This window comes from Oncorhynchus masou, chromosome 28 (assembly GCF_036934945.1).
Source record: "Oncorhynchus masou masou isolate Uvic2021 chromosome 28, UVic_Omas_1.1, whole genome shotgun sequence".
Classification (NCBI taxonomy): Eukaryota; Metazoa; Chordata; class Actinopteri; order Salmoniformes; family Salmonidae; genus Oncorhynchus; species Oncorhynchus masou.
In genome coordinates, this window is record NC_088239.1 from 73,466,818 (window position 1) to 73,485,812 (window position 18,995).

At 40.9% G+C, this 18,995-nt stretch overlaps 2 protein-coding genes across 5 annotated transcripts; both read right to left on the reverse strand.

Annotated features, from left to right (window-relative positions):
* Positions 1-429: 429 nt before the first annotated feature.
* On the reverse strand, positions 430-14,782 carry st6galnac6 (ST6 (alpha-N-acetyl-neuraminyl-2,3-beta-galactosyl-1,3)-N-acetylgalactosaminide alpha-2,6-sialyltransferase 6). Of its 4 annotated transcripts, none has more exons than XM_064943240.1 (6): positions 14,620-14,782; positions 11,471-11,550; positions 10,845-11,051; positions 2,079-2,497; positions 1,750-1,857; positions 430-1,383 (listed from the first exon to the last, which is right to left on the reverse strand). In XM_064943240.1, exons 2-6 carry the CDS (start codon positions 11,492-11,494, stop codon positions 1,197-1,199), a joined length of 945 nt encoding a protein of 314 aa, XP_064799312.1. In that variant the 5' UTR covers positions 11,495-11,550; positions 14,620-14,782; the 3' UTR covers positions 430-1,196. The 4 variants fall into 4 exon arrangements, with proteins under 4 accessions (XP_064799312.1, XP_064799311.1, XP_064799314.1 ...); XM_064943239.1 differs by lacking the exon at positions 14,620-14,782 and adding an exon at positions 12,448-12,571; XM_064943242.1 differs by lacking the exon at positions 14,620-14,782 and adding an exon at positions 12,503-12,555.
* A 91-nt stretch (positions 14,783-14,873) lies between these two features.
* Positions 14,874-18,054, reverse strand: st6galnac4 (ST6 (alpha-N-acetyl-neuraminyl-2,3-beta-galactosyl-1,3)-N-acetylgalactosaminide alpha-2,6-sialyltransferase 4). The gene is made up of 6 exons (XM_064943245.1): positions 17,997-18,054; positions 17,599-17,684; positions 17,350-17,493; positions 16,683-17,092; positions 16,404-16,511; positions 14,874-16,158 (listed from the first exon to the last, which is right to left on the reverse strand). The coding sequence occupies exons 2-6, from the start codon at positions 17,614-17,616 to the stop codon at positions 15,951-15,953; spliced, it is 888 nt and encodes a 295-aa protein (XP_064799317.1). The 5' UTR covers positions 17,617-17,684; positions 17,997-18,054; the 3' UTR covers positions 14,874-15,950.
* Between the last annotated feature and the right edge of the window lie 941 nt (positions 18,055-18,995).

Below are 18,995 nucleotides of genomic sequence, written 5' to 3' on the forward strand. Positions count from 1 at the left end.
GTTAGACAGGATAAAACTACTTGGTATCTAATACAGCACATTTGTGTGAATGCCTTACGGAAGCTCACACACCCCTACATTCAACAGGCATGGTGTGAATCCACTGGCTTGGCACGGGCCAACCTACAGCGCTATAAATGTAAGCTTGTGTTCTGATGTTGGTATATTAACACTGAGCCATTAAAGGTTAGATTGGATACGGTAATGCTACAAACAACATGTCACTGTTAACTTTAGCCATACTGTCTGTAAGCATATAAAGGTCTCAAATGAATTCCTTTAAAGCGTTGAAACAAGTGTACTCTCACTGTTTCACTATGGGACGGAGAAATGTAACCACTCATTCATAGAGCTATGGATGCAAGGACTGAAAACTATATAAAAATGATAGTTTTTGCTTTGAGGTTATACAGTATTTGTTTACAACCATTAGAGTAAAACAAGTTTATATTTTCAGTTCTGATGGGGTAAGAAAGTTGAACAAAGCTCATGAGGCATTTAATTTATATTCCTCAAGTTCAAATTGATGTAGCTACTGCAGATTTCCCCTTTAAAACTTCTTGAATAATACAATCTTCCCTCAATTCGTAAAGTTGACATTATCTTGTTATGTGAGTACTTTTGAGGACATTTAACAAAAGCATTATAAACATGTAAAAATACATATTTAAATATCAATTAATTTGTTTATTTACAATAAATATTTTTGCAGTTGCCCTCTTCAAACTTCCTTGCCAAACACAGGAAATACCGTATTTACAAAATCCCATAAAATTTTGATTTTGCACTGTAAAAAAAAAAGAAGCCCATTCAGAATGTATATTAATGTTTACAAACTAAGCTCAGGTTCATCACAGAGCTACAGAAATGGCTGCCATTCGGAGAAGGGGACACAGAAATGTGTAGTTCTATAAGAATAATAAAATATATTCAACTTATTGCCCGATTGACATAATAGGGCCGATCTGAACCATACACGTGCTGGCTCTGATATTTTCTTTTCACGTTGTCCTTTACATCACAGTTCCAGCAACTACTGTATGGTAGATGCCCAACCAGGCCAATACAGCTAGGCTCAGCTCAGTTTGGTCCAGTAGTGTGAAAAGGGTATTCGTGCACTGTCCAGGACCCTGGTCCAGATGTGTGCGTCACCTCTCTCATACCTTGGGCTAACTTTGTTGAAGGAACCAGTCATCTCACCATGTTGGGTGAGCGAAGGTGATGTTATACTGCTTGGCCCAGCGTGCAAACACCTGTTTCTCTGTGATGAAGCGATGGTGGGGGCCCTTCCGACCCCTCTCATTTTGCAGGTAGGTCACACACTCATCTGTGCCTCTGGGTTTATAGTAGTGGTAAGGCATCTTCTTGGGCTGGGGCTTTTTTCTGGAAAAAGAGGCATTACAAATGATTACGTTGACAACCAGCATATGTTGGGTAGCAATAACCCTACGGCTCCTTCATAGACAAATTCTCCCCCTGCTGTTTTAAAGTGCAACATTCCAACCCAAAGATCTTCGTCTGGCTTCTTTCAGAGACAACCATAATATACAATGTTCTGTTGTTTATATGAAAGCAATCCTGTCAGTTGGAGACAATGGTTCCAAAATAATCAGTATAGATTAATTGCTTACTACTAATTTATGATTACACACACAATGTAATAGCCTGGTAGATTTAAGTGCTTGATAGATCACTATCATTGATTCATCCTCTTCTTATGTGTAACATTGTTCATTAGTTCATACTCACCCACAGTGACTGGGCGGAACCATCCCGTACACTTTAATATTGTCACACTTCTCTATCGCAATCACCATTGTGAACCAGCCAGTGCTCAACCAGGACTGAGACTTTGCTCTGTGGAAGGAAACCGTAGAATAAAACGTTAACAAAAATAGCATTTAGAGGTTGATAGAAATGTCTATCATTAGATGCCAGGAAAATCCCCACATTGTGCTCATCATTATCGATCGATATTAGTGCCAAAATAGATTGGTAATTATATATTGAATTTGTACAGATTTCTGCATTATCCCCATTGTTCTTTCACCATAACAGCTTTCCTTCATTCTACCCACCTGTCTCGCCCTGTCTCCTTCTGAAACAGTGTATCAAACTTGTGCATCTTGCTGGGCGTGATGGTAAAGCTGGACAGGTTACTGTAGGTCATGCTGACTCTCTGGATCAGACGGTACAGTGTTCCTTTAGCCTCTCTACCAATCTTGGTGGGTGGTCCCCAGAATATGACTGCAGAACTTGCCTGCTGATCCGTGAGGTTGAGAAACTCAGCTGGCCGTCGAACCACCCTGAACACACTCGAGTGAGCCACCACCCTGAGGGTGGTCCGGCTCCCCACGTCACGTTCAAACCCCGACAGGGGGGCGTCATTCATGCGGATCACACACTGGGCGCGGTCGATGTCCGGTCCGGCCCCGCTGCCCAGCACGTGGCTGGAGCTGGTCACCAGGGCACAGTGGTGGCAGTGCAGGGTCAGACTCTGGAGAGGGAATGCAGAAACAACAACTGAGAAAATATATACAGTATATAATATACAGTGAGCTCAAAGTATTGGGACAGTGACATTTTTTTTTGTTTTGGCTTTGTACTCAAGCCCATTGAAACGATACAATGACAATGGGGTTAAAATGCAGACTGTCAGCTTTAATTTTTAAAAAAGTTTAGAAATTACAGCACTTTTTGTACATAATCCACCCCTTTTTAGGACACCCAAAGTATTGGGACAAATTCATTTATATGCTTATTAAAGTAGCCAAAAGTTAAGTATTTGGTCCCATATTCATAACACGCAATGACTACATCAAGTTTGTGATTCTACACATTTGTTGGATTTGTTTTCTGCTTGTGTTTTAGATTATTTTGTGCCCAAAAGAAATGATTGGTAAATAATATATTGTGCCATTTGAGTCACTTATTGTCAATAAGAATATAATATGTTTCTAAACCCTTCTACAATAATGTGGATTCTAACATTACGGATAATCATGAATGAATTGTGAATAATGAGTAAGAAAGACGGACAAACATCATACCCCCAAGCAGGGTTGGGTAGATTACTTTATAAATGTAATCCGTTAGTTACCTGTCCAAAATTGGAATTGGTAACGAAACTTTTGGATTTCCCAAACTTAGTAACGTAATCTGGTTACATTCTGTTACTTTTAGCTTACTTTCCCCTTAAGAGGCATTAGAAGAAAACAAAAATGTATGTTACCAATTTAACAACATCTATTGCAGGATAAATCAATGTTAAAGTTTACATAGCTGGTCATATATGGATGTAAAATTTTACTTCATGGGTTGGTTATGTAGGCTTCTTCTAACCCATCGCTTTCTACTACATATAATAATACGATTAATTTTACCTGAGCATGACCCCAAAACTAAGGACCAGCCAGCCCTACTCTGTTGTTTATGATTTTGTTGTCATGGAGGACTGACTGGTCTCATTGATTCCAGTTGAAAAATAAATGCTGCGCTAATGGAATTGCATGCTTTGCCAAGAGTGTGCAAAGCTGTCATCAAGGCAAAGGGTGGCTACATAGAGGAATCTAAAATATATTATGATTTGTTTAACACTTTTTTGGTTACAACATGATTCCTCCATTTCATAGTTTATTCTACAATGTAGAAAATAGTAAAAAATAAATGAAAACCCTTGAATGAGTAGAGTCCAAACTTTTGACTGGTATTATACAGTATATATAATTTATAAGTCCAAAAATAGTTGAAGCAACTACAGATTGCCCCTTTAAGTCTATCAATGAGGGGGGGATGCAAATAGTCCAGGGAGCCATTTGATTAGCTGTTCAGGAGTCTTATGGCTGGGGGTAGAAGCTGTTAAGAAGCCTTTTGAACCTAGACTTGGCGCTCCGGTACCACTTGCCATGTGGTAGCAGAGAGGGAGAGAACAGTCTATGACTAGAGTGACTGGAGTCTATGGCAATTGTTTGGGTCTTCATCTGACACCGACTGGTATATAGGTCCTGGATGGCAGGAAGCTTGGCCCCAGTGATGTACTGGGCCATACGCACTACCCTGTCATGCCCTCTTCACGACTGTCTTGGTGTGTTTGGACCATGATAGTTTGTTGGTAATGTGGACACCAAGGAACTTGAAGCTCTCAACCTGCTCCACTACAGCCCCGTTGATGAGAATGGGGGTGTGCTCGGTCCTCCTTTTCCTGTAGTCCACAATAATCTCCTTTGTCTAGATCACGTTGAGGGAGAGATTGTTATTCTGGCACCACACTGCCAGGTCTCTGACCTCCCTATAGGCTGTCTCATCGTTGTCGGTGATCAGGCCTACCACTGTTGTGTCGTCAGCAAACTTAATGATATTGTTGGAGTCGTGCTTGGCCATGCAGTCATGAGTGAACAAGGAGTACAGGACAGGACTGCCAACCCTTACCAACAAGGAGTACAGGACAGGACTGAGCACGCACCACTGAGGGGCCCCTGCGTTGAGGATTAGCGTGGCAGATGTGCCGTTGCCAACCCTTACCAACTAGGAGTGGCCTGTCAGGAAGTCCAGGATCCAGTTGTAGAGTGACGTGTTTAGTCCCAGGGTCCTTAGCTTAGGGATGAGCTTTGATGGCACAATGGTCTTGAACACTGAGCTGTAGCCAATGAATAGCATTCTCACGCAGGTGTTCCTTCTGTCCAAGTGGTAAAGGGCAGTGTGGAGTGCAATAGAGATTGCATCATCTGTGGATCTGCAGGGGCGGTATGCAAATTGGACTGGGTCCAGGGTTTCTGGGATAATGCCGTTGATGTGAGCCATGATCTGCCTTTCAAAGCACTTCATGGCTACAGACGTGAGTGCTACAGGTCGGTAGTCATTTAGGCAGGTTACCTTGGTGTTCTTTGGCACAGGAACTATGGTGGTCTGCTTGAAACATGTTCGTATTACAGACTCGGTCAGGGACAGGTTGAAAACATCAGTGAAGACACTTTCCAGTTGGTCAGCGCATGCTCAGAGTACACATCCTGTTAATCCATCTGGCCCTAGTTGAGTATTGCTTTGTTCAACTATATATTGTGATTTGATAGGTGTGTCAGCGGGCTGACTCTGGGTTGAAATCGGTGATAAAGTAGTGTACTACCGCCAAGAGATGAGCTATACAGTTGAAGTCGGAAGTTTACATAAACCTTAACCAAATATATTTAAACTCAAGTTTTTCACAATTCCTGACATTTAATCCTAGTAAAAATGTCCTGTATGAGGTCAGTTGGGATCACCAGTTTATTTTAAGAATGTGAAATGTTAGAATAATTGGAGAAAGTGATTTATTTCAGCTTTTATTTCTTTCATCACATTCCCAGTGTGTCATACGTTTACATACACTCAATTAGTATTTGGCAGCATTGCCTTTAAATTGTTTAACATGGGTCAAACGTTTTGGGTAGCCTTGCACAAGCTTCCCACAATAAGTTGGGTGAATTTTGGCCCATTCCTCCTGACAGAGCTGGTGTAACTGAGTCAGGTTTGTAGGCCTCCTTGCTCGCACATGCTTTTTCAGTTCTGCCCACAAATTTTCTATAGGACTGAGGTCAGGGCTTTGTGATGGCCGCTCCAGAACCTTGACTTTGTTGTCCTTAAGCCATTTTGCCACAACTTTGGAAGTATGCTTGGGGTTAATGTCCATTTGGAAGACACATTTGTGACCAAGCTTTAACTTCCTGACTGATGTCTTGATGTTGCTTCACTATATCCACATAATTGTCCCTCCTCATGATGCCATCTATTTTGTCAAGTGAACCTGTCCCTCCTGCAGCAGAGCACCCCCACAACATGATGCTGCCACCCTCGTGCTTCACGGTTAATATGGTGTTCTTCGGGCTTGCATGCCTCCCCCTTTTTCCTCCAAACATAACGATGGTTATTATGGCCAAACAGTTCTATTTTTGTTTCACCAGACGAGAGTATATTTCTCCAAAATGTACAATGTTTGTCCCCATGTGCAGTTGCAAACCGTAGTCTGTTTTTTTTAATGGCGGTTTGGGGCAGTGGCTTCTTCCTTGCTGAGTGGCCTTTCAAGTTATTATGATATAGGACTCGTTTTACTGTGGATATAGATACTTTTGTACCCGTTTCCTCCAGCAGCTTCACAAGGTCCTTTGCTGTTGTTCTGGGATTGATTTACACTTTTCACAATAAAGTACGATCATCTCTAGGAGACAGAACATGTCTCCTTCCTGAGCGGTATGACGGCTGCATGGTCCCATTGTGTTTACACAGCTAAGGCTAGGTTTTTTAAACAGAAATGTGCATCCTGCAGTACAAACTCAAAAAAGTTCCGGGACACTAAAGTCCATGGAGAATAAGAGCACCTCCTCCCAGCCACCCACTGCTCTGAGGCTAGGAAACACTGATACAACGGACAAATCCACAATAATTGAGAATTTCAATAAGCATTTCTCTACAGCTGGCCACGCTTTCCACCTGGCTACCCCTACCCCGGTCAACTGCCCGGCACCCTCCACAGCAACCCGCCCAAGCCCCCACCATTTCTCCTTCACCCATATCCAGATAGCAACCCATATTACTCTTTCGTATCGTATGAGATTCCCAAAGATTGGAAAGCTGCCGCGGTCATCCCCCTCTTCAAAGGGGGAGACACTCTAGACCCAAACTGCTACAGACCTAAATCTATCCTACCCTGCATCTCTAAGGTTTTCGAAAGCCAAGTTAACAAACAGATTACTGACCATTTTGAATCACATCGTACCTTCTCCGCTATGCAATCTGGTTTCCAAGCTGGTCATGGGTGCACCTCAGCCACGCTCAAGGTTCTAAACGATATCATAACCACCATCGATAAGAGACATTACTGTGCAGCTGTATTCATCGACCTGGCCAAGGCTCTGTCAATCACCACATTCTTATTGGCAGACTCAACAGCCTTGGTTTCTCAAATGATTGCCTCGCCTGGTTCACCAACTACTTCTCTGATAGAGCTCAGTGTGTCAAATCGGAGGGCTTGTTGTCCGGACCTCTGGCAGTCTCTATGGGGGTGCCACAGGGTTAAATTTCCGGGCTGACTCTCTTCTCTGTATACATCAATGATGTCGCTCTTGCTGCTGGTGATTCTCTAATCCACCTCTACGCAGACGACACCATTCTGTATACTTCTGGCCCTTCTTTGGACACTGTGTTAACCTCTCTAGGGTATGTGGGACGCTAGCGTCCCATCTGGCCAACATCCAGTTAGGTTGCAGAGCGCCAAATTTAATTACAGAAATGCTCATTATAAAAATTCAGAAAACAAAACATATTTTACATAGGTTTAAAGATTAACTTCTTGTTAAACCAACCACAGTGTCATATTTATAAAATGCTTTTCGGCGAAAGCATACCTAGCCCAGAACATACCTAGCCCAGAACATAGCCCAGTTGACAAATTATTACAAACAGTAACCAGCCAAGCAGAAGCGTTACAAAACTCAGAAATAGAGATAAAACGAATCCCTTACCTTTGATGATCTTCATATGGCGGTAATCAGAAGACATTAATTTACTCAATAAATGTTCCTTTTGTTCGATGAAGTCTCTTTATATCTAAAAACCTCCGTTTTGTTAGCACGTTTTCTTCAGTAATCCACAGGCTCAAACTCAGTCAAAACAATCAGACAAGAAAATCCAAATTGTATCTGTAAAGTTCATAGAAACATGTCAAACGATGTTTATATTCAATCCTCAGGTTGTTTTTTAGCCTAAATGATCTATAATATTTCAACCGGACTATAACGTTGTCAATATAAAACGTAAACAAGAAATGCACATGAGCCCGAAAAAAACTCTGCGTTGCATTAGGGTCCACTCCTTCAGACTGGTCTTACTCTCTCATTTATAAGAATACAAGCCTGAAACGATTTCTAAAGACTAGATGTCAACAGTGGAAGGCATAGGAACAGCAAATTGAGTCCTAAGTCAATGGATTGAATAGAAAACTACAAAAAAATGGCATTGAATAGAAAACTACAAAAACAAAACAAAAACTACTTCCTGAATGGATTTTTCTCAGGTTTTCACAGGCTAAATCAATTCTGTTATACTCACAGACACTATTTTAACTTTACAGTTTTGGAAACTTTAGTGTTTTCTATCAAAATCTATCAGTTATATGCATATCATATATTCTGGGCCCGAGTAGCAGGCCGTTTAATTTGGGCATGCTTTTCATCCAAAATTCTGAATGCTGCCCCCTACCCTAGAGAGGTTAACTAACCTCCAGACGAGCTTCAATGCCATACAACTCTCCTTCCGTGGCCTCCAACTGCTCTTAAACGCAAATAAAACTAAATGCATGCTATTCAACCGATCATTGCCCGCACCATCCAGCATCCCTACTCTGGACGGCTCTGACTTAGAATACGTGGATAACTACAAATACCTAGGTGTCTGGCTTGACTGTAAACTCTCCTTCCAGACTCACATTAAGCATCTCCAATCAAAAATTAAATCTAGAATCTGCTTCCTATTTCGCAACAAAGTCTCCTTCACTCATGCTGCCAAACATACCCTCGTAAAACTGACCATCCTACCGATCCTTGACTTCGGCGATGTCATCTATAAAATAGCCACCAACACTCTACTCAGCAAACTGGTTGTAGTCTATCACAGTGCCATCCGTTTTGTCACCAAGGCCCCATATACTACCCACCACTGCGACCTGTACGCTCTCGTTGGCTGGCCCTCGCTTTATACTCGTCACCAAACCCACTGGCTACAGGTTTTCTATAAGTCTCTGCTAGGTAAAGCCCCGTCCTATCTCAGCTCCCTGGTCACCATTGCAGCACCCACTCATAGCACACGCTCCAGCAGGTATATCTCACTGGTCACCCCCAAAGCCAATTCCTCCTTTGGTCGCCTTTCCTTCCAGTTCCCTGCTGCCACTGACTGGAAAGAACTGCAAAAATCACTGAAGCTGGAGATTCCCATCTCCCTCACAAGCTTTAAGAACCAGCTGTCAAGGCAGCTCACAGGTCACTGCACCTGTTCATAGCCCATCTGTATACAGCCCATCTATCTACCTCATTCCCATACTGTATTTATTTATTTTGCTCCTTTTGCACCATAGTATCTCTACTTGCACATCCATCTTTTGCACATCTACCCTTCCAGTGTTTAATTGTCATATCGTAATTACTTCGCCACCCTGGCCTATTTATTGCCTTAACTTTCTTATTTGCAATCACTGTATATAGACTTTGTTTTCTTTTTTTCTACGGTATTATTGACTGTATGTTTTGTTCATTCCATGTGTAACTCTGTGTTGTTCTATGTGTCGAACTGCTATGCTTTATCTTGGCCAGGTCGCAGTTGTAAATGAGAACTTGTTCTCAACTAGCTTACCTGGTTAAATAAAAGTGAAATTAAAAAATAAAATAAAAATGAGTCAATTTAGAAGCTTCTTAAGCCATGACATTTTCTGGAATTTTCCAAGCTGTTTAACGGCACAGTCAACTTTGTGTATGTAAACTTCTGATCCACTGGAATTCTGATACAGTAAATTATAAGTGAAATAATCTGTCTGTAAACCTTTTGTTGTAAAAATGACTTGTGTCATGCACAAAGTAGATGTCCTAACCGACTTGCCAAAACTGTAGTTAACAAGAAATTTGTGGAGTGGTTGAAAAACGAGTTTTAATGACTCCAACCTAAGTGTATGTAAACTTCCAACTTCAACTGTAGGTGCACCACAGAAGTCCCCTCAAAGCCTGCCATTGACTATGTACAGACCCAGCTTGCGACAGAGCTGCAGGAGTTGTGACCCGCTTTTGTTGGTTGCTTTGTCATAGTTGTGTCTAAGGGGGCATATTGGGGAGGGGATGCTGTCACCTCTAGGTAGGTGTTCGTCTCCCTGTGTTCTCTTTCTCTCTAAAAATTCTGTGGAAGTTAAATAGTAGTTCAAAACTAAAGCTCACCAATCATACAGAAAACAGCTATATTAATACAGCTGTATGAAACTGTGCAACAGTTTTTTACTCAATTTGGACTTGAGTTGTTCTTAAAATGCATTTGTGTCTGTTTTTGGGCTATGCATTATTGTTTCTCCAGTATTTATGCTGCAGTAGTTTGTGTCGGGGGGCTAGGGTCAGTTTGTTATATCTGGAGTACTTCTCCTGTCCTATTCGGTGTCCTGTGTGAATTTAAGTGTGCTCTCTCTAATTCTCTCTTTCTTTCTCTCTCTTGGAGGACCTGAGCCCTAGGACCATGCCTCAGGACTACCTGACATGATGACTCCTTGCTGTCCCCAGTCCACCTGGCTGTGCTGCTGCTCCAGTTTCAACTGTTCTGCCTTATTATTATTGGACCATGCTGGTCATTTATGAACATTTGAACATCTTGGCCATGTTCTGTTATAATCTCCACCCGGCACAGCCAGAAGAGGACTGGCCATCCCACATAGCCTGGTTCCTCTCTAGGTTTCTTCCTAGGTTTTGGCCTTTCTAGGGAGTTTTTCCTAGCCACCGTGCTTCTACACCTGCATTGCTTGCTGTTTGGGGTTTTAGGCTGGGTTTCTGTACAGCACTTTGAGATATCAGCTGATGTACGAAGGGCTATATAAATACATTTGATTTATGGATCTATGGATCATGTGGTAGAGACTATATATCTATAATCCACCGAAAAATTTAGCCAGTGCTAAGCATTTTTGGCACTACTTTAACTTAACCCCGCAAGTGTGAGAACAGGGTTCATATTAACCCATGACTTTAATGTTGTTTTTATACAAGATGTAGCCTTCTTGACCACGTCTCCTGGATTAAATAGAGGTTCCATAGATGGTCTCTGTAATTCAAACCCTGAGTGTAAATTACCTTGTTTCCATAGACAGCCACATAGCCCTCCTTCCCTGCCCATTTCTTGAGGTCAGTGACCTTGATGGGGTGATGAGGCGAGGACGCCCGGAAGGGACTGTAGAAGGGACTGATGTCGTTGCCGCTGTTGGAGCTAAAGAGGATGAGGAGGGTCATCAGGAGGAATATGGCTCCGAAGATCACCATCTTCTGGCTCTGAGGCCCTTGCTGCCAAAGATAGGGGAACCATTGATATAATATACATCAATGTTCGTGGTGTGTTGTCTGTCAATATTAGTCTCTTGTGACAGACTGTTACATAAATGTATTTAGTAGCTGACTAGCATGTACACTGTATTTGGTTCTGGGTACCGAGATCAATGTTAGTGCTTTGTTGTCTATCTGGTTTATAGTAATGAAAAACAACCTCTCAAAGGCAGTTCAAATAACAGTTGCCATTCTGAGAGGAACTCATTTGTGTCAAGTTCAGGTTTATTTACCATCTTTGTACATAATGTGACCAAATGCTTTTACAAAACATACAGATAGGCCTATTATGCACAGTGCATCAGTAATAATATTTGATAGCTAATTTGACAAGAAAAACATTTTAAGTGAGAGTATATCAATGCTCAGAATGATTTTACCTTTTCAACAAGCCTCATCCCCATGCTTCCAAGTCAGGCTGAGCTACATTGCATGTTCTGTGCTTTTCTGGTTACCACCCCTGTCAAGAGGCAGATGTTCAAAAGTGAATACACGCTAAATTCGTTCAGGCTGCTATATTGTATACTTATAGTCAATAGGTAGTTTAACAAAACGTCACAATAAGTTGTTTTCCGTTCGATTTGCCTTCTCCGCTAAAACCATTGACAACTGCTTGCTGTTGTTAAATAAATGTTAACTATTTGGCTGTAATATCATCACCCCTTGAAGAGCATTGTCAGACCTACACATTTCCAATTATTCCATGCAAAACAAATGCGCACATTTAGCTATACCAGAGTTATACAGCAAGTTACTGCGTACTTTTCATGATTAGTAAACATCAATTGATCATGTAATTTCAGATACGTTAAGGTAGCTTCACGATATCTCTCAATATTGGCTACCATTATTTTGATATTTGAGTGATATAAAATAAATGTGAACTATACCTGACAAGTATGCATGGTTTAGGTTAATTTCAAATATTTTTTGGTCTGCCTGTCAAGCAGCAGAAGGGAGCATTTGCCATGGGACGGTTAGCTGACGTCTACTTTGCAAGCTACCGCAGGTAGAAACTTTGTACAGTTGGCTAAACATGTAGCTAGTGTGGTAGGTAGACCTAATGTACTTTTCCCCCCAACCATTGTAGCCTACAAAGTGAACATCGCTAACAGATTCCCCTTTTCAACCGTTTTTAAGAGTGTTAGATTGTGATTGCTGCTGACAGACATGATATACCAATATAGTCTATATTTATTGATGGACCATGCCAAAATGGTTAGCTAAACACAGATCAGGTCAATATGGCTGGCTAGCTAGCGAGCTAGTTAGTTAACAAGCGAACTTTTGGGGTTAAACTAGATGAGTATATCCAAATATTGTTTGATTTGCTTGTCATCTATACTGATAACTTTACCAGGAGGATGATGATTTACAGATATCAAGTTCTTTCTCAAAACCTAATCTCTGACCGAGGAAAATACAGATTCAGGTTGGATATTCGCCTGTAGTCTTCTTTACGTCCACCAACAGCAGTTAGGGACCGTCAAAATAGTGACAAATAATATTTTTCAAATTTCAATGGATCTTTAACCATTATTCCTAAAAGTTTCAAAACTGGTTCTAGCTAACCTGATGGCATAGATACACATTGCACACACTTTTTTTTGTCAATTTACATCTCGCACTATTTTAAATTATTTATTTACATGTTTTAATTTCAATAGCTCCTTGGTCATGTGACCTACTGACTTCATACAATGTTCAGAATGTACACTCAGTGGGCCTACACATTGCACACCCTTTAGTTTGTCCATTTTCATCTCACTCAATTTTACATTAATTTTCAATGTTTCTAATTTCAATAGATCCTTGGTAATGTGACCTACTGGACTCAAACAAGGTTCAGAATGTCCAGGGAATACCCTTGTATATTACACACCCTCTAGTTTGTCCATTTTCATCACACACGATTTTACATATATTTTTCAAACTTGATCATTTCAATAGCTCCTTGGTAATGTGACCTACTGACCTCAAACTACTTTCAGAATGTCCATGGACTGGCGGAGAAGGGCGCCGCGAGTCATCCAGTGCGGTAATGCGGCCGATTCCGGATAAGCTGGCGGGTGCCTCGGGGAGAGTTCTCTTTTCTTTGTGAAGGGCAGGGCGCCCTGAAATGGGTTCGCCCAAGAGAGGGGCCCAAGCCCTGGAAAGCGTTGCGGTTTCGGCGGCATCTGGTGAGCTCTCCCCGGCCCTTGAAAATCTGTGGGAGAGGGTGTAAATCTCACGCCGGGGCGTACCCATATCCGCAGCGGGTCTCCAAGGTGCACAGCCTCTGGCATGTTATAACAATGTAGGTAAGGGAAGTTGGCAAAAAAGATCTGTAACTTCAGGATAAGGATTGGCTCTAAAATTAATGTAAAAACGTGTGAGATGAAAATAGACAAACTAAAGGTTGTGCAATGTGTAGGTCCACTGAGTGTACATTGTGTACCTTGTTTGACGTCAGTAGGTCACATGACCAAGGAGCTATTGACATTTGAATGTTAAAAAAAAAAAAACGTTTTTACTTTGTTTACGCTCCCTAACTAATTCAACTAGGAATAAAAAATGCTGGTCAAATAAGACCTGTGCAATGTTGTGCGCAATTTTTCCAACCTCATGAATAGCTTTCAAGTGGTTTGAAAGCGCGAATATCCGTTGAATATCCAACCTGAAACTTATTTTTACCTCGGTTAATCACTGATGAAGCAAGCTAAATTATGTTGTTTTCTTTGCTAGGATGCCAAACATTTATTTAAAGGGGACCTATGCAGAAATCGCTCCGCCACTTCTTGGTTGCAAACATTCTAATAGTTTGCCTATTTTCATTCTAAGTGACAAAACAAGCATTTGTAGAGAATCAATGTATGAAGCTGGTGTACACAACCGAAAGTAAAAGACAAAAAAATGAAATTTAAGAACGGGAAGCATAGTAGTTGTCAATAGTTCGAGCGGAGATGGGGGTGTCCTTGCCCCCCAGAAGCCAAATCAAACGTACAATAGCCTATTGTGACGTTTAATTTAAAACGACCTATAAGAATCCTATGATATGGTAGCAATGAAAATTAATCACAATTGTCTCAGAATAATGTCTTGTGGTTATCTGCAAATTGCATAATAAAATGCATTCTCAAGAATTTGACAACCACAATCTTTTTTATTTTCTTTCGTTTTTTGTTATTCCAACTGATGTCCAACATCTGGGCCCTATCCGTTTGACAGTAGTTCATGAAAACCAACACCTCCGGTTTAAATAAAAAGGAATATCTATTGCACATATTTCATTTGAGCGCACTGGCACAACTGTAATTATAAGCCTATCTACTTAAATATACAAATTCAATAGAATAAGCTATTGGGGGACATGACAATATTCTGGCCCAAACCTAAACCCGTGGTCTCACTGCTAGCGTTGGCTATCGGACATGACTCGTGTTGACACCATAAATAGCTTTATTCTGAAGCCATAATAGCGGGAAATGGCTGTCATTCAACAATTTCTGTAGAATAATGATTAAATGAAATGAATACGAGGTTTGCTTACCAATTCGTTTTTTATCCATATGAGATCTGTGCATCATTGACGTTTGATCTGTCGGCGCGTCCCCCATCTCCCTAAACCATCGTAGGAGGGGACTCGCTTGCGTCATCAAAATTTCAGCGCCGCAGTGATAATTATTATTAGGAACTAAATAAAACATTTAGAGAAGACACAAAGGCCAGTATTTAAAAATGGACATAGTTAATTTCAGTGTTGTGAAAACCAGACACCTTCAGAATAAACTAGATAAACACCACAATACTGTAAACATTTATAATACATTTCTTTGGAATCAGACAACATCATTAAGTCATTTAAAAAGGCAGGTAAAGAGCATTTCATATTTCCTAAAAGAGAGCACTATAGGGATTTTCCAATGAACATGATTGTAGCATTGTCAAGCTTTGTAAATATCATCATTAAGACCATCAGAATATAAGGCATATCAGACCTTATATAAAAGTAACATTAAACCATTTACCATTTGTCAAGTAACAACATTTTTTGTTTAAAGTCAACATGTGTATAATGTCAGACAAAAATAGGAAGTTAAAGAAAAAAGGCACACTTTTTGGGGATGAGTCTCAACTCATAACATGTCAAATCGTTCCATTGGCCTCTGCAAAAACCAATCAAATCAGCAAAATAGTTTCTCTTTGCTATCAGATCACTTTCTCTGATAGTAAATGACCAGCACATTATTATATTTCAGTGACACTAAATTCATGATTCTTGTTACATTTGAACCATAACATTATAAATATATGTAAAAGTTTGAAATGTTGTTAAGACTAAACTCTGATAGGAAAGCACAACAATGTTTCATTACATTGAAATACATGGGCATATAGCAGTGAACAGGAAAAAACATAATACGTTGCTGAACATTCAGTCAGTGCATCATAACAGCTACATTAAATGACAAAACATTGGATCTTAAGAGTGCAGAAATGAAAAGGCATAATTATGACAAACCAACAACGAAGGCATCAAGTTTGTTCAAACACTAAAAATCTTATTTGATTTGGCATCACTAGACCTACCAATAGCAGTTTTAATTTAATAGTGGTTAGAATACTGTACTTTAGACATAGGCTAAAGGTCTAAAATTATAAATATGAGCACTTTGACCAATGTAAAAAAGTTGGCAGTTTGATGCTTGACTATTGAATACAATGTTTTGAACACCATTTAGGCTGTCATAAATATTCTAATTAATACTGTAGCCCCATGAAGGAGTAAGATCATTTGACTCTCATACTGCACAGAATTCCCCAACGGGGTCATACGGGGGTCAGAGGTCAAATATTTTAAAAAGTCACCAGGCACAACACTCAGGGGTCATGTTTCCTCTCCCGCAGGTTCCAGGAAGGGTGTTTGAACTCCACCCTGTGGTGCAAGGCCCATCGGGCATAGATGGCCTTCTCGGTAATGAAGCGATGGCCGCCACGACTTGCGTGCTCGTGCATCCGGTACATGCGGCACTCGTCCATCCGGCTTCCCTCGTAGTAGTGGTAAGGAGCAACACTGTGATCGGCACGGCTTCAGAGAAGCATGAAAGGGGTGTGGTTAATTGTCAAATACAGCCAATCAATCCCAATAGCTCTCAGTACAATGTGGTGTAACACAAAACAGTGTAATATAAGGCAAGTTGACGGCTAGTTCAGGGTTCCTATTTATTTTATTCAAATTTAATTAGTCTCAAAACAGAATAAATGTGCTATTACGCCAGAATAAATGTGCTATTGGACAGGTAGTTGCTTCCACATCTTTTTCAAATAACTCACCTGCAGAAGTTATCGTCGATCATCCCATAGACGTGAATACTGTCACACATGTCCATGGCCAGGATCATGGTGAAGAAACCAGTGCTGAGAAAAGCACCTGAATTCATTCTGAAACAGAGAAAACTTACAATAATAAGAATAGCAACACAGCCATCTTGGCCGTGTTCATTTCGGCACCAAACAGAAGAAAACGGACTGAAAAAGTAATAGACTACCTGGACTTGACCCTTGTACCCTAATTAACATGACCCCTGAGTGCTTGGCGAGGACATTATTTACCTGTTTTTCCCTGTCTCGTTCTGAAAAACACTGTCACAGTACTGGATCTTCTCCCGAGTCACCATGTATATTTTGACCTGCGGGTACTTCGTGGCCATCTTCATCAAGGCATTAAAAACACGCCCTTTCCCATCCTGCCTCATGTTCCGCTCAGGACCCCAGAACACGTAGGTGGTGTCCGCAGAGTGCCTGAAGTAATAGCTCTCGTTTTTAATCAGCAGGGGAACACTGGTGTGCGATACGACCCTCAGACTGGTTCTGCTCCCTACGTCCTTCTCATAGCCCAGCGTGGGGGCGTTGTTCATGCGGATCACACACCCCATTTGGTCAATCTCCTCTCTGAGACTTGCCCCCTGCATCTGGCCCGAGCTGGACACCAAGGCACACTGGTGGCAGTGCATCTTCAGAAACTGGAGGGAGAGAATAGGGCATAAAATCACATGAGGTGAAAATGTATTAACATGTTTACATCAACATATAGTTTGTTTCTTTCTGGCTGAAGGTGTTGGCAAGTGGAACAAGGCTTGGGGTGTGTTCATTAGGCACCAAAAAAAAGAAGAAAATAGAATGAAATAGAGAGGGACTACCTGCGCTTGACCAATGGAAATGCTAATTTTAATTCTCTGTTGCAAAACACAACGCAGACCTCTGCAAATCAACAGCTCACCTGATCCCTCCTGCCAGGGGTGATCCTGAGGTATCCTTGGAGACCAATGTTGACCATGCTGTTGGACCCATCTGATCTGGTCATGTGGACGTACCATAACAACACTGACAGTGTTACAATAACTAGACAAATCCAGTGGAACCTCTGTTGACATCAGATGAACAGGTTAAAAAACTATAGTCAGTGTGCATAGGAAGTAAATGTTACTGTAATAATGATGAGGAGTAGGAAACAAGATGTCATGTTTACCTGAGACTTCATATCCATTAGAGACCTCTGGCCCCGCCCCTAATGGATTTCATCACAATTGGTGGGAAATAAATTGGGTATCTCACCTGTTGAATAAAAACGTCTACCGTTAATTTGACAACTGATGTTTAATCAATAGCACATTTAAAACCAGTGTAGGGGGTCAACTTCAGTGCACATCGGTCGAAATGACTGACAAAATAACCAATCGAACCGCGTTAGCTAGCTAGTTAACTATCATCATGACCAATATTTTGCCATAACATGGTGGCAGCTAATTCAGTGCCATAAAGGAAATCAATTAACAGAAACGTTGACCAAACGAATAACCGACTCTCTGTATCGGTTATTATAATACGTTAACATGAAATAAGAAGATACATGTTAAGCTAACTAACCTAGTATTTCCCTTGTTGTGAGTGATGGTGTTACCCATATTATGTTCCGTCAGTGAACAGAACCTGGATAGCTTAGTTCCTGATATTGGACACATTTTATTACTGTGGAAAACCTAATTATGGAAAACCTTATTATTATGGAAAACCTAATTATTTCTATCCTTCATACTAGTAAATTATTTCTATAGCCCATACTAGACATCCCTTTCATCATACTCCCGAGTGGCGCAGCGGTCTAAAGCACTGCATCTCAGTGCAAGAGTTGACACTACAGTCTCTGGTTCAAATCCCGGCTGTATTGATTGAGAGACCAAGCGGCGCCCAGCTGCTTCCAGGGTAGGTCGTAATTGTAAACATGAATGTATTCTGAACTGACTTGCCTAATTAAATTAATGAGCAGCAGGCACATTATCTTTCTTGGTTGCAGCACAAGCATCAATAACATTTTTAGCATTCAAATCAACGCTAACCTAATTATTCTAACCTGCGGAGTAAGTTTTCCTAGCCTGCTCCGTAATGTCAATAGCACTCGCCAGCATGTAACTTCCTAAAAAAGTGGAAATGAGTTACGTCTGGTTCGTTCAGCCATTCCAATGAGGAAAATGAATGCGAAAAGAATAGGAATTGGGGATAAACGCCGAAAATAAGGTTAACGCAGGCTTAGGATATCTTATACGTTTTGTTATATGAGATAATATCAGTCAGTGATCTTTATGAATTATGATGCCTTTCCTTTGCTTTAAAAAAAATCCTACATAAACGCTTCAAAATTCACAAAAAGCAATGTTAGCTGATGAGTATGTAATTACTATTGCTCTCTATTCTGGTTAATTCTGACATAAACTGCCGTTATCCCATCTAGTCAAAACCCACCACAACCAATACGAACACCAGCACTGGGAACAGTTTATGTCCATACACTACACTTAAGACAGGAGTAGATATTTATCTCACAAGACCTAAAACAGAAATGGCTTTTTATGCACAGATCCAACTGTG